This window comes from Asterias rubens, chromosome 1 (genome assembly GCF_902459465.1).
Source record: "Asterias rubens chromosome 1, eAstRub1.3, whole genome shotgun sequence".
Classification (NCBI taxonomy): Eukaryota; Metazoa; Echinodermata; class Asteroidea; order Forcipulatida; family Asteriidae; genus Asterias; species Asterias rubens.
In genome coordinates this window covers 28369754-28397237 of record NC_047062.1, presented here as the reverse complement: position 1 = coordinate 28397237, position 27484 = coordinate 28369754, and the positions used below count along the sequence as shown (strand labels likewise).

The window sequence follows — 27484 nt, the reverse complement described above, 5'->3', positions numbered from 1 at the left end:
AAAGTTCATAAGATCCTTAGACGAAGATCTCATCACATCGTATTTATCTTCGTCAACAGATTCATGAGTGTAAATAAAATACTGGAAAGCTAACAACTGAACAGCCGTGTCACGTCAATATTGAATACAGTCAGAGGGGTCACACTTATATAGCGCATTTCACAATAACCGTATCAATGCGCTTTACATTGGTGCCCTGGTCATAGGGCCAATAACATCCCTTTTAATGTTTCTCAGCTCCCTTGGAAGTATACAACCTGGGCAACAGTTTTTCATTCACAATATCAACCTCTACCCTCACAGGTACCCATTTATACCCCTGGGTGAAGAGAAGCAATTATAGTAAAGTATCTTGATCAATGACACAAAAGTGTCACGACCGGGATTCGAACCCACCAGAAACACCAGAAGCTGAGTTCGGTCCTCTTATCTGCTCGGCCATGACACCCCATGTATGGAAGGTGTAGCAATTAGACATCTTTGTCTGGAGCGCTGGACTTCCCATTAGTACAATGCAGTTGATTTGTACTAGACATTTCAATAGACTGGGTCGGTATAGGAACCTCTTCGTAAGACTGGCGAGGTGTGGTCAGTAAAACCCATCGCTATATAGCACAGAAATTCAATCAAGAACATAAAACCGTGTCAGCTTTGTTTGTAATAACGGCATACACAAAACATAATGCTCAACAGTGCAACACAGGGGTCTCAAATTCCCCCATATGATGTTTTATTGACATTTGGGTTTTAGCAGTTGCTTCAGAGCATAAAGAAAAAATAAATTCATGCAGTTTACCAGTTACATATATAAATATTAGGACAAATACTCTTTAAATTAAGGTCTTACCTTTTCCCCCAAAGTTAGATTTATATTCTATTAGTTAGTTTTTATATAGATTCCAGAAATTTATAGGCTTTCATTTCAGGTATTGCAGGAATTCGTTTTTTAAAAATCTGCCAACGATAATTCGTAGTTTAAAACAAAAACAAAAATAATGAACTATAATCGGGATCCCAACATTATCTCACGTCCATCAGAATGCTGCAAGTTACATGAATGTTGTGCACTATCCGTTGCATTATGCGAACATGCTTTGTTTGTTTGTTTGTTTTTGTTTTGAAAAGCATCATCTGTCAAAAATCGTCCAATAAATAAAATTAACGATAAAAACACAACTCTATCGGCGAAAATCGAGCCATTGAACTTTCCATGGTTGAATTAATTTTGAGAGGGCGGCGACCCTTCTGCATACACTGGGAAAGATATTTGAAGGGGGGTTTCTTACCTCACGTAATGTTCCTTTTGTGGTTACCATCTGATACGCAATAAAGATTGGGATTTGCATCATAGAGGCGGATGCCATCAACCATCCTAGTGCCTGACCCCATGATGGGTATTCATAATGGTTGTACTTCAAAGGCTTGTAAGAAACTACACTGAAGATGAGCACGCCCTGGGTTAGACAGGAAGACAACCAAATAATGAAGATCAGTTTTAATAATCATGAACGTTCTCTTTCAATAAGTCATAATGTCGTCATCCAGCTGCTATCTTACAGGTAAACCGACGACGAAGCAATGGAAACGCGCTTAAAGGAACACGTTGCCTTGGGTCGGACGAGTTGGTCATAACTGAGCGTCTGTAACCGTTTTTTATAAAATGCATATGGTTGGAAAGATGTTTTAAAAGTAGAATACAATTATCCACACAAGTTTGCCTCGAAATTGCGTGGTTTTTCTTTTACTGCGCGAACTAACACGGTCGGCCATTTATGGGAGTCAAAAATTTGACTCCCATAAATGGCCGACCGTGTTAGTCGACGAGGTAAAAGGAAACCGTGCAATTTCGAGGCATGTTTGTGTGGATCATTGTATTCTACTTTTACAACATCTTTCTACTCATATGCATTTTATAAAAAAAACAGTTACGAACGCTTGTCAAAGACCAACTCGTCCGATCCAAGGCAACGTGTTCCTTTAATACTCGCGACGAACATGATTGGCCGATGAACAACCCCGTTTTGAACCCAAAAGCGAGGGCGCACTTTCCAAAATGACGCCATGTGCTTAACGTTTTTAGTGAGATGATTGTATATCACGTGGCTTTCAATCTACCGAATGTTTAGAATGACATGCAATAAGTTTGCCAGCATAGTATTATTTGAGCCTTTTTTTGCTCAAAACGCCCGCCAATTTTCTCCACTGACTAGATGGAGTATAGTCTTTGTTCCAAGACGCCCCAGTTGTGTAGTCACGAAAACCTAACCGCTATCTAAACCGCTATCACCCCAATAACAACTCGCTACTAGAGGGCGCTCTCATTCCCGTAACCGCAGAGCCGTATACAAATAAGGCATAAACAAAAATCGGGAGGGTCGGTCGGTCGGGATTTTTTTTTTTTCAATAGGGCCTACGTCAGAGGAGAAAAAATCAGAGGAGCAATAATCATCGAGATTCAACGATCGGTATAACAACGCACAGAACAATAATTATTTATCAATGAACTTTGCCCCAAATCGCGCACGCCCTCCTCAGTCGGATTACATGATTCGTGACTATAACACAACTTGAGCGTCTTGGAACTAAGACTAGGAGTAATATTGCTCGAAGCACCAATATTCACCATTTAAAAATGAAATCTTTGACAGACTGACCAAGATTTTCATATTGGTTTCCGGCCCCTCGACAAGCAACTCACCGGGCTCAATTTCATGGCTCTGCTTAGCGCCGAATTCTGCACTTACGATTACCATTGGCCGCTTACCTGCAATCGCCAAATATCCGCGCTAGCTGTGTTAGCGTAGGATGCCTAGTAGCGTGGTATACGCACGCGCACAAGCCGAAATTCCCCGCTAATCCGTGAAATACGCTTTACGTAAGCACATAATTCCCTGCTTCCGTAAGCGCCGATTATTTGCTTACGGAAAGCAGAGCCATGAAGTTTGGCCCCGATGTTCAGACTGATTGGTCATACGTTTGTAAACTTTGACTTGACTGCTCTGGATGGACCTTATGGCTGGCCACAGTAATAACAATTTACCCATCATTCATGTATTACATTATACCCAACCTTGCTTACCATGGTGAACACAGGTGTCACGAACTTCCAGCATATTTTCAAATAAGGGTTCGGGCGCCAGCCTAACATGTCTTCTAAATTCTGATAAAATCGCTCGGCTCCTGTTCACAGAGATAACAACACAAGTTGAAATATTTAGGCAAAAAGATTTTCAAATTTTGGGTCTTCTCTTCAAGTCAATATTGGCCAATAACTGACAGGAAACACACACGTCTTAAACCACTATCGCAAATCTATTTCTCACACACGGGTATATTTTATATTAGACACTGGACATTATTGCTAATTGTCAAAGACCAGTCTTCTCACTTTGTGTATCTCAACATATGCAAAAAATAAACCTGTGAACATTTGAGCTCAATTGGTCGAAGTTGCGAGATAATCACAAATTGCTTGATTTCGAGACCTCAAAATCTAATTCCGAGGTTTCGAAATCAATCAAATTCGGGGAAAATTCCTTCTTTCTTGAAAACTACCGAACTTCAGAGGTAGCCATTTCTCAATGTTTTATACTATCAACCTCTCCCCATTACTCATTACCAAGTAAGGTTTTATGCTAATACTTATTTTGAGTAACTACTGCCTTTTAATAATGATGTTTTTAGATAAATCACAAACCATCTTCGATAAAAATAACAAAACCCAACATTATGACATCACTGTGCTCTTACACCGAAACATTTGTCAAGTCCATAAAAATGTCCGACTATTAAACAATGTCCAATACAGAACACACACAATTCAGCCAGTCAGTTGAGCGTGAGGTTGTCTTCAGCCGACGCCTTCTCGGGAAACTCTGATGGTCTCCTTCCACGCATCCCCGGTCCAGCATCAGCAACCAGTTCAAACCACCGTTTATGTGTACTCTACTACTAGATTGGGGGAACTGTTAGATGCAGGGACAAAGGAATATGATAAATGATCCACAAGGATGCATTTGTGTATTGAATGGGTGTGTTTGTGGACGTATGGAGTGCCGTTCTGTGGGCTTTTGGCCAATTCAACAATAGACCCCACAAGAGAAATATTTGTCCAACCTAGACCACATAAGGGGATTCTTTAGAAAAAGGGAAGACTTTAGCAACAATAGCAGTACCTCACAAAGGTTGGGTGGGTATAGGTATACACAATTAAACCAGGGACCCAGAACAAAAGAGTATAGTCCACGATTAAGGTCAACGGTTTTTAAAAAACGTGTACAAAACCAATGGGAGCTGTTGTAAAAAAAAAAGTTAGAAAGAGTATAAACAAAAGAGGGACAATAGAAGACTTTGGGATGCTAGGTGGCAGCAGACTTACCAGGTAAACTTCAATTGTTTACGTAGTTCTGCGCGTGCGCACATGACCGAGAACAATGGATTTTGCCTGGTAAATCTGCTGCCACCAAGCGTCCCAAAAGTCTCCCATAGGAGTTCCACGATTGCAGACGTATACAAGCTTGTGTGCGTATAATGGGAAATAATGATACGTCAAGCCATGTTGGATTCTGTTCTTACCATACACCCATCCTATAACAACAGCTTCGAAGAATGTTGCCCATAGTATTGCAAACCAGCTGACAGCATACGTGTCAATCATTTGAAAGATATACATGCCTCCCTATATTATAACAACAATCAAACAAAACAACATTGAATTAGGCAATATATCGTTAACGTTTGGAGAGGCAAATCTTCAAAAAATTCATACATTTTTTGTAAACCTGTGTTTGTGCATATTTTGGATGTTATCATAAGACATGTGTTTCAATTGATTCAAAGTTGAAGTAATTAGCATAATGACCTATTAACAAAGTTAATAGTTTTTCCATTTTCACGAACAGCCACATTTCGATTTGCCATTTTTAAAATGAAAGTAAATAGCATCACCTAAATAAATAATTTAAGTTTTCACGGACAGACACAATTCGGTTTGGTACTCGACGTGCTTTAAACGCGGTTTTCCCCCAAAGATGAAAGTCCAGCAAAAGGAGCAGAATTGCCTCTTCGTGAAAACAATGACTAATATCATTATTTTTGTTTTGTACCGCCGTATTTGATTGTGTTCAATCGCCTCGTTAAATACGGCAATTTAAACGAAATAAATATTATGGCAATAACGGGGAGGAATAACCCCCCCCCCCCCAAATACAGAACTGAAGATCTAGTTCATAAAAATGTGTTTTTGTTGTTCCGAAATGCAACTCGTACTTCACTCTGTCAATCCGAATTTCCTCAAAACTGAACAGGCTATTTGCAAGAAACCCCACCTGTCTTGATGTACAGAAGCCTCGATAACCTCAAGTCGCAGCCGTATTGATAGGTTTTCTTGTTTATCAGAACAATTTTACTTTAACTGTGAACTCAAACTTTCTAGAGAGTTCTTCAATGGGAGATTTTTAAACGCTAGGTGGCAGCAGACATACCAGGAAAATTTCCATTGTTTACATAGCTCTGAGCATGCGCACTATACCGAGAACAATGGAATTTACCTGGTAAGTCTGCTGCCAATTATTACAGTATTAATGAACTTTGATTTAGTGTAGTTTTATATTGTCGTTAAAATGTTCCTCTGGATCTAGATAGAATTTTTTTCCCATAGTGTCAACATTGCCTAATCAACTTCCAAATTAATGTGCACGTATTATATCCTAATCTGACTACAACGTAGTGATTATTATCATTTCGAACAATGGTGTTCGGACTGAGAAACATTTAAAGGCAGTGGACACCATTGGTAATTACTCGAGAAACAGCTCCCTCTGAAGTAACGTAGTTGTCGACGATGAAGTAACTTTACACGAATTTGATTTCGAGGAGACCTCAGAATTCGATTTTGATGTCTCGAAATCAAGGCTTGATTTCGAGACACATGCTTGATTATCAAGCATATGAAAGCACACATATTCGTGTGACAATGGTGTTTTTCTTTCATTATTGTATCGCAATTTCGACGACCAATCGTACTTAAAATTGTTACAGGTTTGTTATTTTGTGCATATGTTGATATACACCAAGTAAGAAGACTGGTCTTTGACACTTGCCAAAGGTGTTCAGCCGTCGATTTCACCAAACCTTTCATAACTGAGGATTAATCTCATGACTAATTATTAGGACGGGTTCAGTTCCGTATCCAATACGTAGGACGCATTGAACTCATCCTAAGTTAGGACGGGTTACTCGTCCTTACTCGAGTTAGGATTAATCCTAGCATTTCGTGAAATCGGATGCAGTGTCTTTAAGTTGAATAACTTGTTTGTGAAGATATGATGTGAACATAAATTAATTATGTTAGTGTTAAAGAAAGTGAACTTTGAACCAAAGATCTATGTGATGGAATTTATTTTGTCTATAGTTTTTACATTAAACCACTCACATTGAAAGTCATTGGAAGACCGGCTATGCATAATGATGCACACACAGCAAGTACAAACAATGGCCGACGATTTCCTTTTTGAAAACGAGGCAAGAAGTCAAGAAGACCAGCGACCATACCCTCTACACCAACAAACTGAAATAGAAAAAGAAAATGCTGGGACATTGGTCATCATTATGCGTTCTCATAGAATAGACGCCCATAGGAGCTGCATTTTTAGTATGCAAAACAAGTTTTGTGATTGTTAGATACTTTCCTTCAAAACTAAGGTATGATTTTGAACCACAAAAAATTAATGGTGTTGTTTTCAATGGTTAAGTAACACATCGCCGTATAAACAATTTTAGAGCCGGTGTGGCAGGAGATTATGACCCCTTCTGATAGCGCCCTCTTTTGACTCTTTCTCCTCCAGCCCATGTTAGTTTTCCATAAAAATGAGGGACAAAATCTCCGGCGGATGAAATTCCCTGGGATGCCGGAAATCTCAAAACGAGGCTGGCAATGTTTTCTGGTTTGGACCGTGAAAGTAACATTTTCACAAGTTTTAGTTATAACATACATGTATACGTGTAATCGTGGAGCCGTCATCATGACGTCATGGTTGAGGTTTGCTTTCATTATTGAAGTACTGCTGTGAGTTTCATTCAATTTCGGGGACACCGTTACACATACTTTTGCACTCATGCCGAAAACGGCACTTTCTGTTGCCCATTTTACGTTTCGACTTTGTTTCTTTCATTTTTCACACACAATACTGATTTGATCTAACGTTATCTACAGTTTATCAAATTAATAGGTAGAATAAACATTGGACGTGAACTGAAAATTTAGTCTCGATTTCCCCCAAGACGACCTTTATTGAAACGATAGAAATCATGAGGTGCAAAACGATATTGATTTTTGACATAAACAGGCATGTTTCAATTTGATAGCATTTACAAACGATCTGAAAATGCATTAAGAAAGTTGCTAAAATTGGCGGGATAACTTCATCTTGTTTACAAATTAAACATTACTATACGTTTATTCATTTCGTTCTGTGCTCGTACCTGACTGTCTATTCCGAGCAGAAGTATCATGAAGAAGAATAAGATGGCCCACAAGGGTGAAAATGGCATCTGTGCAATAGCTTCTGGATAGGCCATAAAGACGAGACCAGGACCTTAAAAATAAAAAAGGAATCGTATAAACATATGAATATAACATTATCAAGTAGGGGTAGGCGGAGTCAGCCCCCCAAACAACTTTATCTTTTTTGTTTAACATATAAGCCATGAAACACAATACTAAAAAACTTGTTTTATTGTTCATAAGCATATACTCTAATGAAAAAAAAAAAATATATATTTCCAGGTGACTTTAAGTGAAACTTCGGCTCAGGGCAAAGCAAGAACGACATGGTACGTGACGTCACTATAAACGAATTAGATCAAGGTTCAAAACCACTTTTTTCCTTTGTTGCTTTTTCTTTCAATGTTTGTGATATCTGACACAAGTTGACCATCATAATATGACGAAATACTGATTTCAGAATATATTATGTTCAGTCATAATATGTAGACTCTAACTGCTCCTAATTTCAATGTACTATTTGAACAAGACTTTAGAAACTGATGTAAAAAGTTTCAAGCAGTCGTATTGATTGCCTAAATCTACTACAACGACTGAAAACGATATTGAATTTGAAAGCCTAAAGACGAAGATGAACATAATGTTGCAGTTGAATACCTGATTTGACTACATCCGCCACAGTGCTGTTGTGTTTACCAGCCATGAATCCAAGCACTGCGAAAATCACGAAGCCCGAGTACAGACTGGTGCCACTATTTGCCAATGCAAAGAAGATGCCATCCCTAACAAATGATGAATAAAACATAAAAAAACATACTTAACTATCGTGATTGAAACTCACAAATTCACAGTATGAAATCAAACTTGTTTATTATTTAAATCATTGCTTATTTTAAATGTAGTTTTATTTGAAAGTTAATCAAATTGTTTTGTTAATAATTATAGATAGGAAATCGCACCTGAAAAAGTTGTGGTTGAAAGTGTTGTAACTTCCCAAGGCAGCCATGTTGCCAAGCCCCAGAGAGTAAGAAAACATAACCTGAGTTGCTGCATCTAGCCACGTCTGTTAAACAGAAATAAGAAAAAGATGTATTATGGTTCATAAAGCACCAATCAATTGATACATAACATCATCGGGGGGGGGGGGGGGGGGGGTGTAACATCACTTCATGTAAATCATTGCTGCTCAGTCTCATGCGCTACATCCCGGTAATGTGGAGATTGGGCAGTAATTCACCAGAACCAGAACCAGAACCAGAACCATTAAATTAATACAGCGCCATGCAATTCATACAGCACCTTGCAATTTTATATTGCACTATAATGCCACACAGAAATACAACATTATGCAATTCACACAGCGCTATGCAGTTCTTACAGCACTAGGCAATTTCATTCTGCACATTATGCAGTTCATACAGCAATGTGTTTTTTAGACGGTAAACTTAGTTACCCGGTAATACATTTTCTTAGGACACAATATTTTCAGGACACCTATTCATCCATTGTGTCGGATTATATTTTCTGATTTAAAATCATTTTAAAGTGAATGCTCTATTACAAATTTCTTTGAATTTGTAACTAGAAAATTTTGTATAGCGCTGAGTTAAAGTGGTTATCACTTTACAGACATCATTATGGACTTGAATGGAGCTGGTTGTACACAAATAATGAAGTACCTACTTTGAGTGAACAAAGTCGAAATAAAAGGTTTTTGGAGCAGTATTATCTTTACGGGGCAGTAATTTTTAGATGAAAAGATTAAAAAGTACAGATTAAGTGTGTAATACTACATGGTGCTACCGTTAACCTCACCTGACTAAACTAATTTATTAATTTGATTGCTCTATCAATTGGCTGAAGTGAACAACTGCCGAGGGGCTGACCTCAACTGTCATATATTTGTTACTATTTTTCTCCGAAGGCAAAAAATGTTTGGCACAAACATTGACCATAAATCGGAGGGTAACTTTCTTAAATCGCCCACAGAAATAAAACGTTAATGTTGTACTGCAATAGGCAGTTTGAAAAGGTAGTCAGACATCGGTTTTTATACTGTCCAATGCCGTTTTTGTTTTGAACATAATATTTGTAAGCGGTACCAGTAAATGTTGGGGCAATTAAATTGCGAGGACAGCCTGGTCAATACCCACACAAATTAACACGAAGTGGACCCCTTTTACAGTGTTAAAGGCAGGCACAGATTCCATAAGGTTCCCATGGCAGCGCATCCACATGCACTCGTTATACTGCCCTGAGAACATTGCCTCCTAACTTTATACTAGAATTGGATGAGTGTATGCAGGCAATCCCAACCTTTCAATTCAATTTACATCATTACAGAATGCATATAATTTACAATGTAATAGTGGACCGAGTAGGATTTGGGTACCTTTTTAACAAAAAACATAATGTCCACAGATTTACATTAAACTCTACTCAGTTTGAAGATAAAGATGGTAGAAACCTTTCCTTAAAATATTACTTGCTGAGGGGCTGTAGTTTTTGAAAAACGAGTAAAACAATGTCATGAAAAGCATTTTCGTATCAGTCTGTCAGTGAGACGAAAATTATTTTGCATGTAAAAACGTAGTAGATAGTTATTGTATGTTATGGTAAAATACCATAACAGGTTAGTACGTTTTTACATGCTAAAACTGATACTAAAATAGTTTTAGGGTTTCTTACATTGTTTTACTCATTAAATTTTCTCAAAAACTACAGCACATCAGCAAGTACTATTTTAAGGGAAGCTTTCTACTATCATTATCTTCAAAGTTCAAACTGTTTGAAAGTTTAATGTAAATCTGAGGAAATTGTGTAAAGCTATTATATGTGACATATTGAGAGATAATGACTCTTTTAAAGGAGGCTCCACATAACGGTTGGCTTTTGATTCCTTCGTCAATGGCATATTCCACTATCGAGAACCATTTATTATAGAATCGAAGGGTGTACATGGAATAGGTAGAATTTAATCATCTTCAGGGTTTACAATATTATACAGTGGACACTATTTGTAATTTTCAGTCTTCTCACTTGTTGTATCTCAACATAAAAAATAACAAACCTGTGAAAATTTGAGCTCAATCGGCCGTCGCAGTTGCGAGATATTAATGAACGAAAATAAACGCCCTTCTCACACGAAGTTGTGCGCTTTCAGATGCTTGATTGCGAGACCTCAAATTCTAAATGTGAGGTCTCGAAATCAAATTCGTGGAAAATTACTTCTTTCTCGAAAACTACGTTACTTCCGAGGGAGCCGTTTCTCACAATGTTTTATATTTACCAACCTCTCCCCATTACTCGTTACCAAGTAAGTTTTATGCGTATAATTGTTTTGAATTGTAATTACCAATAGTGTCCACTGCTTCTAAGAGTTTCTTACCTGTCCATCTTGTAGCCTAGTCATGTTAGGTTTTAGGTAATATACCAACCCTTCAGAGGCGTTTTCCAAAGTAACTGCTCTGATCAACAGAATGGTGATCAGAACGTACGGGAACGTTGCAGTGAAATAAACCACCTTTGGGTTGGTAAAAAAAAAAGGGGAAAAAAAGAAAATTCAATAATTTAATTGAATTGAATTGAACTAAATTCAATTTATTATACACATCACATTAAAAACATGAAAATTTCCACCCAGTGTGCATCACTGATAAAAAACACAGAATTAAAAAAAATAAATATAAATAGTCCTTTAAAGTATTGATAAACACAATACGGCAAACTGGTGTCGCACCATGTTGGAGAGGTATCCCTAAATGGGTCATTCCGTGTCAGACCAACGCACTTTTTTACCTCACATCATCCGATTTTGATAAAATTTATGTGCTATCTATAAAAGCACACAATTTTCGTTTTAGCCCGATCCGACCTAATATGTGGTCAGGGCAGAAACCACTAAAATCTAACGTTTTTAGGGTAAAATACCATTTTTTTGTAAAAAATATTCAAACCGTGTTTATACATGCAAATTCGGTATTAAATCAATGAGAATTGGATGGCTCTTTTGTCAAATTTGTTTTGTTCTACCTCCATGGTAGGTCACCGTGACCTTTGATATGTGATCGTGACCTTTGACCCAACTTTTCAAAATAGTTAAATGTATCATTCCAAAAATCACCAAAATACAAATCACTTGATAGAGCACGTCTTCCTCTATCAGAATCCACTAAAAAACATTTAGCTCTTCAAAATTTTAAATTTGACCATTTTTTTGTGGGTACAGTTGGTTGGTTACAAACAAGTCAACTAATATACTTTAAATATTAAATCCCCCCCAAAAAACACTTCTAAAATTACTAAAATTGTTCATGGTTGTGAAATTTCTCACGATAAATTGGGTCATAGGTTACGATAACATATCACGGTGACCTACTTTCAACAAAATTTATTGTTGACAAAAGATTAGATTTGAGCATGCAATTCTCTATTTTTTAATTCAAATGTTTGTACTTGTGATGAAAATTCACGTGGTAATAAAATATGCACACTAATAAATTTAGTTTCTGCCCTGACAACATTGTAATTCAGATCAGGCTAAAATTGGTGTACATTCATTGCTCATAAGGACCTAAAGGCACAGCAATTTTTACCAAAATCGGAAGACATGAGGTAAAAAGTGCATTGGTCAAACACTGAATGACCCATATACGAAGTATCTTATTGTTCTCGTTACTGTTAAATCCGTTACTCAATTAAGGTCATGGCGCCTCAACAATCAGTATTGGTTCTGCAAGGTATGCGGAGGTACGTTTTTTAAGACTTTTCCCTTTACATAAGATCATGTAATGGTTTACAAGGTGCTTGCTGTGGCGGAATACAAAGCCAATCAAACCAGGACACAGCGGGCGAACCCCTTTTCTTTACGATATGTGTACGCTACCACCCCGAAATGTTCAATTTTCACTTGTTAGTTTTATTGTACACCTCAAATGAAAATGACATGAAAAAATCAAAGGTAGGGCCTACTCTACTTTTTACAAATAGGACAAAACATATTTCTGATAAAATAAGATTTGTACGTGCCAATTTAAATTGTGTGTGCTTAAAAACAGCTTGTTAAAGTTGTGTGAGTGTGGTTTCTAAAGCTTACCTTGCCAGAGCTTTTAACCCCTTTGAAGACACACATATAAACAACAGTCCATGCTAAGACCAAGCATAGTGATAGCTCCCAGTTTATTGAACCAATGTCATGTAAGCCGTCGGACAGATGAATCTGTAAAATCTTTCGCCTGAAACAGACGAAATCTAAATATTATTTTGCCCTTTCAGTAGAAAGCATGACTTCTTAACATATCAAAAGGCAAATTCAATTCCATGTTTTAATATCATAAAGACTTCGTCCACATTTAAAAATATGACTCAAACAATTACTCAAAATAATTGTTAGCATAAAAATTTACTTGGTAACGTTCAATGGAGAGCTGTTGGTGGTATACAACATTGTGAGAAACGGCTCCCTCTGAACGTAGTTTTTAAGAAAAAAGTAATTTCTCACTAAAATGTTTGAATTGAATTCGAGACCTCAGCCGAGGTCTCGAGTTCAAGCATCTGAAAGCACACACATTGTGCGACAATGGGTTTTTTTCTTCCACTATTCTCTCGCAACTTCGTCGACTAATTGAGCTCAAAATTTCAAAGGTTTGTTATTTCATGCATATGTTGAGATACACCAAGTGAGAAGACTGGTCTTTGACAGTTACCAATAGTGTCCAGTGTCTTTAAATGTATAACAAAAGCAGGAGTTTGTACCAACTGTAATCTCACCTGAAATACTTTTGTTCAAACAAAACGTCTAATCATTTTTCTACTCAATTTAAGGGCAATAGTAAAAGGCAGCACTACATTTTTCTCATCTACTTCTCTATCACTGAAAATAAACAAACATGACAAAATAAAACCTTACTCCCAAAACTCTGTTACTGAGCTCGTTCTCTTGACGTCCTCAAACACCGAACAGTCCAAGTCAGCCCCGGTGCCGTTGCTTGTCAAGTTCGTTACAAATACTACAGATGGAACAGTTTCATTATTCCAGGTATGGTCACATCTCCAGAGGTCAGTTCCCTGTACACCATACCCAGTTGGATCTTTACAGAGATCTGTGTTGAATGGATTGTTACAGTGGGACCATGGCACCACAGCAGCGAAGGACATGAACAAGTAGTAAAGAGACCAAGCTAGGATCACGTTGTAGTACATGTTTGTAAAAGTTACAAGGATAACGCTGGCTATCCCAATACCTGGAAATTAATTCAAAGACAAACATACAATATTGGCTTCGTGGATTATTACATTTCTGCATAGAGTTGGTCTTCCTGAACAAATTTGAAAGAACGCTCCAAAATAAATCTATAGTTTGCGGTAACACCATGTGTGTATCTACTTGCCAGGTAGAGTTTGTTCTTAGAGAACTGTCTTTCTTTACTTGCTGAGACTACTAATTTAGCTTATAGGATCATAATTAACTACACTACTGCGGAGTCGGTTCTAGGATTGGTCTAAAAAGTATCCCGAACATCAAAAGAAATCTACTCCGCGGTAGCAGAATAAAGAAAGACAAACTCTAAGAACAAACTCTACCTGGCAAGTAGACACACATGGTGTTATCGCAAACCAAATATATATTGATACTTCACCATGCAATGCTTCAAATCCTATACAATAACTTTTACCCTTGAAGAGTGGGGAGATTTTCCAGATGCCAATGCCTCCCTGGGCCATAAATTGACCCAGTCCTAGCTCCAAGAGAAGTAGAGGTACACCTCCAACAACCAGACATATCAGGTACGGGATAAGGAACGCACCTGTGAGAATAAGATTTGTTTCAAATCAATGAAGAGGTAAAATTGTGTATAAAATAGTTACAAGGTAAATGACATTGATGATGATGATGTCATATGCTAAACTGGAGTCCGCGAACATGGAGACCGACCAGTCAGACGTCCCAAACTACGCTTCAAAGATGTCTTGAAGAGAGATTTGGTAGACTTCAACATCCCCATCAGGTCATGGCCTCAGTTGGCTAGCCACCGCTCAAGCTGGAGGTCCATGCTGTTATGATGGGATGAGACATGATCCCCAACAAACTGACAACAATATGAGAAGAGGAAGATGTCAAATATGGATGCGTCTAAATTGACATTATAGTACGCGACAGACGTCTGCCAACTGACAAAATGTCCTCAGCAAGGTGAATGGCTTCGATGCCACCATCTAGGTGAGAGAGAGTGGTCAGTCAGCTATCGCATGACGCATCATCTGGGGTTCGCCACAATCACAAAGCGGAGAAACAAGCTCCACTTGTGTAGGCTTCGGTACGGAACCGGTTCAAGAGGCACAAATGGCCGCGGGAGAGGTCTATTCCCGGCAGCTGGATGGTGGGGTCAGCGACCAGGAACTTGTGCGGGACGTTGGTAAAGTCTCGCCACCGCATGCACCATAGATCTTCTGCGGTCACTGCACTGTCCGAAACATTGGGCCAGACTGGGTTTCTAGACGTGGGAGTCGAGGTCACTGAAGAGAGAGAGCTCAGAGTTGGATCGGATCTTACAGACCAGCATGAATGTTCGGATGTCCGGAGGACTCAGGACTGGGAGCCAATCTGTCCTTGTACTTTGAACGGCACCAGTAATGGTTCTCATTGTGTTGTTTAGTAGGACGTAAACAAGACTGGTTGTGTGGACAGAGTTCCTCCAGACTGGAGCACAGTACTCAGCCACTGAGTAGCAGAGGGCTAGAGCAGATGAGCGGAGTGTCCTTGTCTTAGCTCCTCGGGTTGTACCAGCGAGTATGTGGATCAAGTTGTTTCTGGTCCGGATTTTGGCAGCTACTTTCTGGAGGTGAGGTTTCAAGGTGAGTCTACGGTCCAGGGTGATGCCAAGATAAGTGGGTATGGGGGTGTGGCTCAAACAATTTTCTTGGTCACTTGTAGCGTTGTGGAAGTGAAAAACACTGAATACTGTTTTAGCTACACTGGGCTGAAGTCGCAAGCGTTCACAGTATTCACTGATCTTTAATACGCCACCATTGATAGTGGAATAAGAATGGTCTATGCAATAACGAAGGCCTAACATACTGCATTTACACTATAACTTGAGATCTATAAGTGTTAAATTGGACCGTTTAAGTTGGCCCAAAAAATACACTGTTTAGTGTGGCTTCCCAGTTTGAGTAGGTATTTCTGAATATCTATGTAGGTATTGGTGACAGTATAATGTACAGTGTGTGCGCTGATAGTTGCATTATTGGTGTCACTAACTCGGTTACATTGTGTGAACCCTACATATTATAGAATTTCTTGTGATTGTGTGCATTGGTTTACGGTTCGCTGTGAAAGTTGTGGCGACAACAAACTGTTATCCTTTTGACCAGAATGCTTGGTATATTGTTTCACTTCTTCTAACGTAGCTGTAGACCTATAGAAGCATCGAATTGTGAGGCCAGTAACAATAGTTTGCATATCATGTGATGTACACTATGTAGTTTTGGTTGAAAGCAGTTTGTAAACAGCCATTTCTATTATATTTTGAAAAAAAGGTAAGAAATTAATAAGTTTTCTTGTTGCATAAAAATAAATTGAAGACGATGCCTGAATTGATTTATACAATTAGTGTGGGAATTTATGTGAGACTAATGTGTTCCCATGATGTCAGCATCAACAAGAAGTACCAACAACTTTGTCCTCTCCTGTTTTCAAAAACAGCAAAAATATGTACAAAGGCTCAGTTTTTTCCACAATTTTCAAGCAATCTCTCTTGGTGGGTGAAACAATTAATTATTAGAATCAAACATACCTCCTCCGTTTTTATAACACAAGTACGGAAACCTCCACACATTGCCAAGGCCGACGGAGAACCCAATCAGCGCGAGTAAGAAATCCAACTTATTACTCCATTTCTCCCGCAAATCTCCCGCCCTTTTCTGAGTGAAACCAGCCGAACCGACTTCCTCGCCAACATCATTGATTGCTCGCGGCGTTTCAATAACTTCATCCATGTCGACTCGGGTCATGGTTTTGGCGCTATCTGTGTTGATTTTTAGTAAACGCTGTTCTAGACCTTCATTTGAATGTAGGCCTACGCTAGATCGAAGTTCGCACTAAGAGCGAACTATAATACAGTGGTGTGCATGACTACGGAAGCCCATTTGTGTCATCATGCGTTTCTCTCTCACCGTGGTAGCGTTTCTCTTTCACAGCATGGGCGTCGATCGCGGGGAGGGGGGGGGGCAGGGGGCATGTTTGTGTGTCCTCCCCCCCCCCTAAAAAAAAATTAAAAAACTGTCCACTGGAGATTTTTTCCCATATTTATGGGAAATTAACATAAACTGAAGGGTGAAGAGGGCGCTATCACAAGATAGTTGGTATACAGTTTGCAGTATGGGGGATCTCCTGATGTCCGGTGTGCTCAAAGTGCCGGGTGACGTCCGGGCATTTCAGCACGCTGTAGTCACGATCTCAGACGAGCCAAGCTTTCCGGGTGACGTAGCCGGGATTTCAGCATGCTGTCATTGCGGGCATGAGTCTCCCGCGCTGTACTGCCGCCGCGAATAAATCTCCGAAACCTTGTTTTGTTATCGTAAGAGTGCTTTTCGCCTGGGAACGCACAACCCTCTTCTGGCTTTCAGAAGAACCTTCTCTGTAATTCCCGCTCCTCAAACCTACTCGATTATGTGGTACTTTGCTTTTTCACAATACTCTCGTAGATGCTCCACTCGTTCGTCACAAGATTTACTTGTGGACGCCGCCATGACAGCTACGAGCTCGAACAAAACAGTCGACTCAGCCCGGCACTAAAATCGACCGCTTTCGCTTGATGTGCTAGTCATTTTGTGTTTGCTGACACAAACCTCCAATTTGCGGTCAGCCAATATTGTCCACAGTGGAACAGCACACTGTATTTTGGGTAACCGGCAGGAGATTCTGTCCCCCTGGATGTTCTGTCCCCATGGCAAACTGTGTACAAACTACCTTTGATTGCGCCCTCTTTTGAATCATCTTCCTCAGGCCGTGTAAATTCCCATGAGGGGGACCGAATCTCCGGCGGACACCCAAAATCGGTATTCCTGCTGAATGAGAGTGGAATGAAAAGGTTGGCCACATCATCGATTAGCAATTGGTCATACCCTGTCAGATGCATTTTTGACCCAGAAATCCAGAAAATTGTATTTATGTGAACACAAGTCAAATTTCTCTTCTTAATTTTGTAAGATTTTGGTGTAAATTTCATGAACTTTGGTTGATTTCGAAAAACAAAACATTGACACATAGCATGTCATTAAAATCTTTGCGGTTGCGTGCGTTTTTGGGTGAACTGCACCCGACTGCGCATAACGCGATGAAGTCTTATTTGATGAAGCATTCTTTAAAGGCAGTGGGCACTATTGGTAATTGCAAGACTAGCCTTCACAGTTGGTGTATCTCAACATAGGCATAAAATAACTAACCTGTGAAAATTTGAGCTCAATCGGTCATCGAACTTGCGAGATAATAATGAAAGAAGAAAACACACTTGTCACACGAGGTTGTGTGCGTTTAGATGCTTGACTTCGAGACCTCAAGTTCTAAACCTGAGGTCTCGAAATCAAATTCGTGGAAAATTACTTCTTTCTCGTAAACTATGTCAATTCAGAGGGAGCTGTTTCTCACAATGGTTTATACCACCAACCTCTCCCCATCTCGTTAATACCAAGTAAGGTGTTGTGCTAATAAATATTTTGAGTAATTACCAGTAGTGTCCACTGCCTTTGAAGGTAGTGGACACTACTGGTAATTACTCAAAATAATTATTAGCATAAAACCTTACAACAAAAGATAAACCGTCCAGGAAGAGGGTTTATCTTTAGACCACTTCGGGTTTATCTTTTAACACTGTGTGTGGACATAATAAAAAAGACCACATCCGGTTTAACTCACAACAGGCGACCCATTGACTTCCGTAATCATTACGTAAACACACGGTGACCAATGAACAGGACAATATACAGGATGTTAGAGTAACGGGGTCGGGTTTTCTTTGACCTCTTAAAACCAAAGATAAACCGGATCGGGTTTAACAACTCAGTGCTGTCTGAACGCAAAGGGGTTTTATTTTCACGATCACCCCCTGCTGCTCGTAAAAGTTAAACCTGTTCAGGTCTAACTTAGTACGCTGTCTGAACATACCCTACAGAGTCAATCGGATTATGGTATCACACAGCAAAGTAATCAGATATTGTACGGTACCAACTTGTTTATCTTTAGGTCCATTTTATCACAAAAAAATACACTAAAATTGTATAGATTTTGCTGAACTTTGCATTACCAACTGTTTTTATGCAACTAACCAAAGCGCTGTGTAAAAGCGTACGATAGCTTTTGTTACTCTTCACACTGTGGCGAATATTCTTGCAAATATGAATATTTGACAGCTCATGCAGCCCATGGTATAGACGGTATAAAACAGCATGCTGCCCTATCAGTCGATGATGTCATCGTCAGCCAATCACCCGTGCAAGAAAACCATTCTGTCTAATAATTGACTTTTTCGTGATGTGAGATTTGGATTAACGGTGAAAATCGCTGTATCCTGACTGGACTAGGAACGATCCGGTCTCGCTTTTAACATTTCCAGGAAGAATATGAAATAATCTATCCATACATACTAATTGGGGACTGTTGCCGACATTCATAACATGAACATTTTCCGTGTTTTTGTGACTTGTTTTCTATGTTTTTGAAGCAATGTTTTACGTACAAATTTCTCTTTTTAAAATTTGAGTTGCACCGATTGTTTTTAAACATAACGACAGATATGCTCTTCGTTTCAATTTACTGAATGATTTCACAAAGAGTTAGGACTAGTCTTATCTCGAGTTAGGCCCATTTAATCGTCTTAACTTAGGACTGTCCATGCAATTTGTATATCTCCTAGGACTATTCCTAAGTTAGGACTAGTCCTAACTCTTTGTGAAATCGACCCCAGGTACATTATTTTGGTTGAGACTTTGCAGCAAAGGCTGAAAATGACCGAATTCCAGAAGCCCTTTTGACTATAAATTAGTATTCAAACCGAGGTCACGCATGAAAAAACGCCGCATATCCCTGTAGATAAATAACAATGGAGATTAGTTTACTGCAGGTAGACTGACAAAATCTGAGCTCAACTGGTCGTCGAAGTAGCGAGAGAATAATGGAAGAAAAAAAACACAGATGTCGCACAAGTTGTGTGCTTTTAGATGCTTGAATCCGAGACCCTAGCTGTGGTCTCGAATTTAATTCAAATATTTTAGTGAGAAATTACTTCTCTCTCAAAAACTATACGTTACTTCAGAGGGAGCCGTTTCACAATAATTTATACCATTGTTACCATTTTTTTTTGCTATCAATTATTTTGAGTAATATTCCAATAGTGTCCAGTGTCTGTATAATGGGCTTTAATTTTCTGTAATTTAGAGGTAAGATCCTACAGATTCATCTATCAACTGGGCTGGAAGACATCGGTGGATTTAACTGGCAGTTGACCCTGTGTTTACTGCTAGCTTGGGCCTTGGTGTGTTTATGTGTCTTCAAAGGAGTCAAAAGCTCAGGGAAGGTCGGTTATTATTACGTCATGCAGAACAAAATTATTCCATACTTAGTTTGTAATAGATATTATTATACATTGAATATTGACTTTATTCACTGCACACATTAAACGGATGTAAACATTCAAATAAACGTGTATAATGAAATTCAAGTATACGTATATGACGGTTAGTTCTGTTGTTTATGCTATGTGAAAAAAAAATACAGGACTCGGCAAAATTGATGCGGAACTTTTTCTTGTTGGAGTCCCCCAGACCTGCGGATTATTTCTGAAAATAACAAGACAGGCAAAATAAACAAATTATAACTTAAACAAAATGGACAATCTACACAACGTCCCACAGAAAATAAGATGGGACAACAATTCCCATTAACAATTCTATGACGGCCTCCATCTAAATTATTAATGAACTTGCATGAAAACATGATCGTTATTGGTATCATTGTTAGGGAAATCACCGAGGCTGATTATTGATCAATATTATAACCATTGTTACATATTACAGTGATTAAAAAATTATCGGCCTAGCCATAATAATTTTACTTGCTTGGAAAAGAGCCTTTCTTGAAAAATGAAAAAAAAAAAAAAAAAAAAAAAAAAAACATGATTTAGTAAATTTGTTTCAATTACGATTTAACAAAGAAAAATGAACTCAAAAACTAATTAAAGTTTACAGCCATGTTTCCATTTTGCTTTATTACTTGATACGCTATTATGATAAAATTCTCACCTCTCAGGTTTCTCTGAAACTTGGGTGTGATCTCTGGTTATGCGGCCGTAGGTTGAATGGCTGCTGACTGGCACCCTGAACAACTTATCGACAAAATAGGCCTCGATACCACGTGGGCTTTAGCTCAATTGACTTAAAATCATAGTTTATGAGAGCGACATTAATCATGAGATTAAAATCATAGTCTGACAGGAATTAGTGCCCCCAAAAAGGGGACGGAAAACACTTCTTCAAGAAGACGTCCTATGAGACATAAAAACAAACTTAGAACAAACAAGTTTAAAAGTAATTCTAAATGTCTGTTTTCTGCTCAAAAACATTATGAGGGTACGTTTAGGAGATCTCTTTACTTTGACGGAAAACTCACTGTATTTGAACTTTTTGTATTTATTTTGTATTCCAGGTAGTATATTTCACTGCAACATTCCCGTATATTTTCATCACCATTCTCTTCGTGCGAGCTATAACCCTTGAGAACGCCGTGGAAGGATTGAAGTTCTACGTGGAACCAAATGCCACCAGGTTATTGGACGGCAAGGTATTGTAAATAAAGCTCACATAGTTTGAGCAAAACTAAATTTGGCGGGAGTCATTTATAGGCTGCTGCTGTCGAAGACGTAAATCCTATACATCTCCAAACGTTCTTCAAGATCGTTTTCTTAGGCAGCTCGCTCTATTGTTCCCCCTGCGTCAGTATCCTATAGTTCAAGGTCCGGAAAGATAGCGCGGGAAGAAGGCCAACACACTAATAAAAGGGTTTTGTGTTTTGGGGGTACGACACAAAACACAATGTCCACAGATTTACTTTAAACTTACACTGTTTGAAGATATTGATGGTAGAAAGCTGCCGTTAAAATATTACTCGCTGAGGTTCTACAGCACCTCAGCTCAGCAGGTACACCTTAAGGGAAGCCTTCTACCACCATTCTTCAAACGGTGTAAGAAAGTATATCTGTGGACATTGTGTTTTGTGTGTCCTAGGCGCATTTGTGGAAAAAGTGACCGATTGAGGCATTTTTGGGTGAAAGTGCGGAACCAGACTTTTTAACACAATTTTAGTGTGCTGAATCCGAAAAAAATGGTTCCCAAGCAAATTTTTCAGTTTTTGACCATCTAATTTGCATAATCATTTTTTGACCTTTTTGAACAATTTTAAGCAAACCCCTGTAACCAGGCAAGGCAAAAATGACGAGCGATGAGTCTGTACCTAGATGTTAAAGGTCACAGAATCGGATTAAAACATTTCCAAAGTAATAAGTGGTAATTAATAATCATAAATATGCAAACTAGTGCCGCCATTACAGAAAAATAATTTTTCTTCAATATCTCGGTAACTTGGAAAGCAAAGATGACAATTGAAGTGATATACCCATGTTTTGAAGGTCTCATAAAACGATTACAAATTTTATGAAGTTATTATTAGTGATAAGTAATTTTAACAATATATATGCAAATTAGTGGCAGCCTTAGCAGAAAAATGAGCTTTCTCCAATATCTCTGAAACTAGGCAAATAACCATGATAAAGAAATGTTTTTACCTATGTTCTGAGGGTCAGGCAATGCATGTATTGTGTTCATTGGCAAGCCAGATGCTTATGCAAATGAGTTGGTATAGCTACACGTGCTTATTTATGCAAATCAGCTAGTCTGACTACCAATAAATTTCATCATTCATCACTTTTTGCTCAATCGATACATCCCTACAATAGAGTTTTTGCAAAACATTTAAATCTCTGATGCAGTTTTTGCTCGATCGATGCATCCCTACAATAGAGTTTTTGCAAAACATTTACATCTCTGATGCAGTTTTAGCAACGACAGTAAAGACAAACCCAGGAGATCTATCCTCTTCTAAACAGACTCCTACTGCTTGGTTTGGTGTGCCAAACCCTGTTTTAAACTGATTGGCAGAAGTGTAAAAGGCAATTTTAAATGGTGCCGAAAACCAGATCATTCCAAGCAGGTTAGGCTCGTCAGCTATAGTAGACAGGCCACCTAGGAGAAGAAAAACTCTGATCACTTTTCCGGGTAGGTAGAACTCGTAAGCCTAGACTGGTAGTCTACCTAGGAGAAGGACCACTCTGACCACAATTCCGGGTAGGTAGAACTCCAGCCTAGATTGGTAGTCTACCGAGGAGAAGGACCTCCCCGACCACCATTCTGGGTAGGTAGAACTCCTCAGCCTTGGTAGTATACCTAGGAAAAGGACCTCTCTGATCACCATTCCGGGTAGGTAGAACACGTAACCCTAGATTGGTAGAACTCCAGCCTAGATTGGTAGTCTATCTAGGAGAAGGACCACTCTGACCACCATTCTGGGTTGGTAGAACTCCTCAGCTTGGGTAGTATACCTAGGAAAAGGACCTCTTTGATCACCATTCCGGGTAGGTAGAAAACGTAACTCTAGACTGGTAGTCTACCTAGTAGAAGGACCACTCTGACCACCATTCTGGGTAGGTAGAACTCCTCAGCTTGGGTAGTATACCTAGGAAAAGGACCTATTTGATCACCATTCCGGATAGGTGGAACACGTAACTCTAGACTGGTAGTCTACCTAGTAGAAGGACCACTCTGACCACAATTCCGGGTAGGTAGAACTCCAGCCTAGATTGGTAGTCTACCGAGGAGAAGGACCTCCCCGACCACCATTCTGGGTAGGTAGAACTCCTCAGCCTTGGTAGTATACCTAGTAAAAGGACCTCTCTGATCACCATTCCGGGTAGGTAGAACTCCAGCCTAGATTGGTAGTCTACCTAGGAGAAGGACCTCTCTGATCACCATTCCGGGTAGGTAGAGCTCCAGCCTAGATTGGTAGTCTACCTAGGTGAATGACCACTCTGACCACCATTCTGGGTAGGTAGAACTCCTCAGCTTGGGTAGTATACCTAGGAAAAGGACCTCTTTGATCACCATTCCGGGTAGGTAGAACACGTAACTCTAGACTGGTAGTCTACCTAGTAGAAGGACCACTCTGACCACAATTCCGGGTAGGTAGAACTCCAGCCTAGATTGGTAGTCTACCGAGGAGAAGGACCTCCCCGACCAACATTCTGGGTAGGTAGAACTCCTCAGCCTTGGTAGTATACCTAGGAAAAGGACCTCTCTGATCACCATTCCGGGTAGGTAGAACACGTAACCCTAGATTGGTAGTCTACCTAGGAGAAGGACATCTCTGATCACCATTCCGGGTAGGTAGAACTCCTCAGCCTAGATTGGTAGTATACCTAGGAGAAGGACCTCTCTGATCACCATTCCGGGTAGGTAGAACTCGTAAGCCTATATTGGTAGTCTACCTAGGAGAAGGACCTCTCTGATCACCATTCCGGGTAGGTAGAACTCCAGCCTAGATTGGTAGTCTACCTAGGAGAAGGACCTCTCTGATCACCATTCCGGGTAGGTAGAGCTCCAGCCTAGATTGGTAGTCTACCTAGGAGAAGGACCACTCTGACCACCATTCTGGGTAGGTAGAACTCCTCAGCCTTGGTAGTATACCTAGGAAAAGGACCTCTTTGATCACCATTCCGGGTAGGTAGAACACGTAACCCTAGATTGGTAGTCTACCTAGGAGAAGGACCTCTCTGATCACCATTCCGGGTAGGTAGAACTCCTCAGCCTTGGTAGCACACCTAGGAGAAGGACCTTTCTGATCACCATTCCGGGTAGGTAGAACTCCAGCCTAGATTGGTAGTCTACCTAGGAGAAGGACCACTCTGACCACCATTCTGGGTAGGTAGAACTCCTCAGCTTGGGTAGTATACCTAGGAAAAGGACCTCTTTGATCACCATTCCGGGTAGGTAGAACACGTAACTCTAGACTGGTAGTCTACCTAGTAGAAGGACCACTCTGACCACAATTCCGGGTAGGTAGAACTCCAGCCTAGATTGGTAGTCTACCGAGGAGAAGGACCTCCCCGACCACCATTCTGGGTAGGTAGAACTCCTCAGGCTTGGTAGTATACCTAGGAAAAGGACCTCTCTGATCACCATTCCGGGTAGGTAGAACACTTAACCCTAGATTGATAGTCTACCTAGGAGAAGGACCTCTCTGATCACCATTCCGGGTAGGTGGAACTCCTCAGCCTAGATTGGTAGTATACCTAGGAAAAGGACCTCTCTGATCACCATTCCGGGTAGCTAGAGCTCGTAAGCCTAGATTGGTAGTCTACCTAGGAGAAGGACCTCTCTGATCACCATTCCGGGTAGGTAGAACTCCAGCCTAGATTGGTAGTCTACCTAGGAGAAGGACCTCTCTGATCACCATTCCGGGTAGGTAGAGCTCCAGCCTAGATTGGTAGTCTACCTAGGAGAAGGACCACTCTGACCACCATTCTGGGAAGGTAGAACTTCTCAGCCTTGGTAGTATACCTAGGAAAACGACCTCTTTGATCACCATTCCGGGTAGGTAGAACACGTAACCCTAGATTGGTAGTCTACCTAGGAGAAGGACCTCTCTGATCACCATTCCGGGTAGGTAGAACTCCAGCCTAGATTGGTAGTCTACCTAGGAGAAGGACCTCTCTGATCACCATTCCGGGTAGCTAGAGCTCCAGCCTAGATTGGTAGTCTACCTAGGAGAAGGACCACTCTGACCACCATTCTGGGTAGGTAGAACTCCTCAGCCTTGGTAGTATACCTAGAAAAAGGACCTCTTTGATCACCATTCCTGGTAGGTAGAACACGTAACCCTAGATTGGTAGTCTACCTAGGAGAAGGACCTCTCTGATCACCATTCCGGGTAGGTAGAACTCCTCAGCCTTGGTAGCACACCTAGGAGAAGGACCTTTCTGATCACCATTCCGGGTAGGTAGAACTCCAGCCTAGATTGGTAGTCTATCTAGGAGAAGGACCACTCTGACCACCATTCTGGGTAGGTAGAACTCCTCAGCTTGGGTAGTATACCTAGGAAAAGGACCTCTTTGATCACCATTCCGGGTAGGTAGAACACGTAACTCTAGACTGGTAGTCTACCTAGTAGAAGGACCACTCTGACCACAATTCCGGGTAGGTAGAACTCCAGCCTAGATTGGTAGTCTATCTAGGAGAAGGACCACTCTGACCACCATTCTGGGTAGGTAGAACTCCTCAGCTTGGGTAGTATACCTAGGAAAAGGACCTCTTTGATCACCATTCCGGGTAGGTAGAACACGTAACTCTAGACTGGTAGTCTACCTAGTAGAAGGACCACTCTGACCACAATTCCGGGTAGGTAGAACTCCAGCCTAGATTGGTAGTCTACCGAGGAGAAGGACCTCCCCGACCACCATTCTGGGTAGGTAGAACTCCTCAGGCTTGGTAGTATACCTAGGAAAAGGACCTCTCTGATCACCATTCCGGGTAGGTAGAACACTTAACCCTAGATTGGTAGTCTACCTAGGAGAAGGACCTCTGTGATCACCATTCCGGGTAGGTGGAACTCCTCAGCCTAGATTGGTAGTATACCTAGGAAAAGGACCTCTCTGATCACCATTCCGGGTACGTAGAACTCGTAAGCCTAGATTGGTAGTCTACCTAGGAGAAGGACCTCTCTGATCACCATTCCGGGTAGGTAGAACTCCAGCCTAGATTGGTAGTCTACCTAGGAGAAGGACCTCTCTGATCACCATTCTGGGTAGGTAGAGCTCCAGCCTAGATTGGTAGTCTACCTAGGAGAAGGACCACTCTGACCACCATTCTGGGAAGGTAGAACTTCTCAGCCTTGGTAGTATACCTAGGAAAACGACCTCTTTGATCACCATTCCGGGTAGGTAGAACACGTAACCCTAGATTGGTAGTCTACCTAGGAGAAGGACCTCTCTGATCACCATTCCGGGTAGGTAGAACTCCAGCCTAGATTGGTAGTCTACCTAGGAGAAGGACCTCTCTGATCACCATTCCGGGTAGGTAGAACTCCTCAGCCTTGGTAGTATACCTAGAAAAAGGACCTCTTTGATCACCATTCCTGGTAGGTAGAACACGTAACCCTAGATTGGTAGTCTACCTAGGAGAAGGACCTCTCTGATCACCATTCCGGGTAGGTAGAACTCCTCAGCCTTGGTAGCACACCTAGGAGAAGGACCTTTCTGATCACCATTCCGGGTAGGTAGAACTCCAGCCTAGATTGGTAGTCTATCTAGGAGAAGGACCACTCTGACCACCATTATGGGTAGGTAGAACTCCTCAGCTTGGGTAGTATACCTAGGAAAAAGACCTCTTTGATCACCATTCCGGGTAGGTAGAACACGTAACTCTAGACTGGTAGTCTACCTAGTAGAAGGACCACTCTGACCACAATTCCGGGTAGGTAGAACTCCAGCCTAGATTGGTAGTCTACCGAGGAGAAGGACCTCCCCGACCACCATTCTAAGTAGGTAGAACTCCTCAGGCTTGGTAGTATACCTAGGAAAAGGACCTCTCTGATCACCATTCCGGGTAGGTAGAACACTTAACCCTAGATTGGTAGTCTACCTAGGAGAAGGACCTCTCTGATCACCATTCCGGGTAGGTGGAACTCCTCAGCCTAGATTGGTAGTCTACCGAGGAGAAGGACCTCCCCGACACCATTCTGGGTAGGTAGAACTCCTCAGCCTTGGTAGTATACCTAGGAAAAGGACCTCTCTGATCACCATTCCGGGTAGGTAGAACACTTAACCCTAGATTGGTAGTCTACCTAGGAAAAGGACCTCTCTGATCACCATTCCGGGTAGG

General features: G+C 40.5%; 1 protein-coding gene across 1 annotated transcript; it reads right to left on the bottom strand.

Annotated features, from left to right (window-relative positions):
- Positions 1 to 470: 470 nt before the first annotated feature.
- Positions 471 to 16501, bottom strand: LOC117292290 (sodium- and chloride-dependent GABA transporter 1-like). The gene is made up of 13 exons (XM_033774335.1): positions 16300 to 16501; positions 14179 to 14310; positions 13413 to 13746; positions 12600 to 12738; positions 10893 to 11027; positions 8464 to 8567; positions 8162 to 8286; positions 7483 to 7595; positions 6434 to 6568; positions 4576 to 4678; positions 3080 to 3180; positions 1287 to 1454; positions 471 to 605 (listed from the first exon to the last, which is right to left on the bottom strand). Exons 1-13 carry the CDS (start codon positions 16499 to 16501, stop codon positions 471 to 473), a joined length of 1926 nt encoding a protein of 641 aa, XP_033630226.1.
- Between the last annotated feature and the right edge of the window lie 10983 nt (positions 16502 to 27484).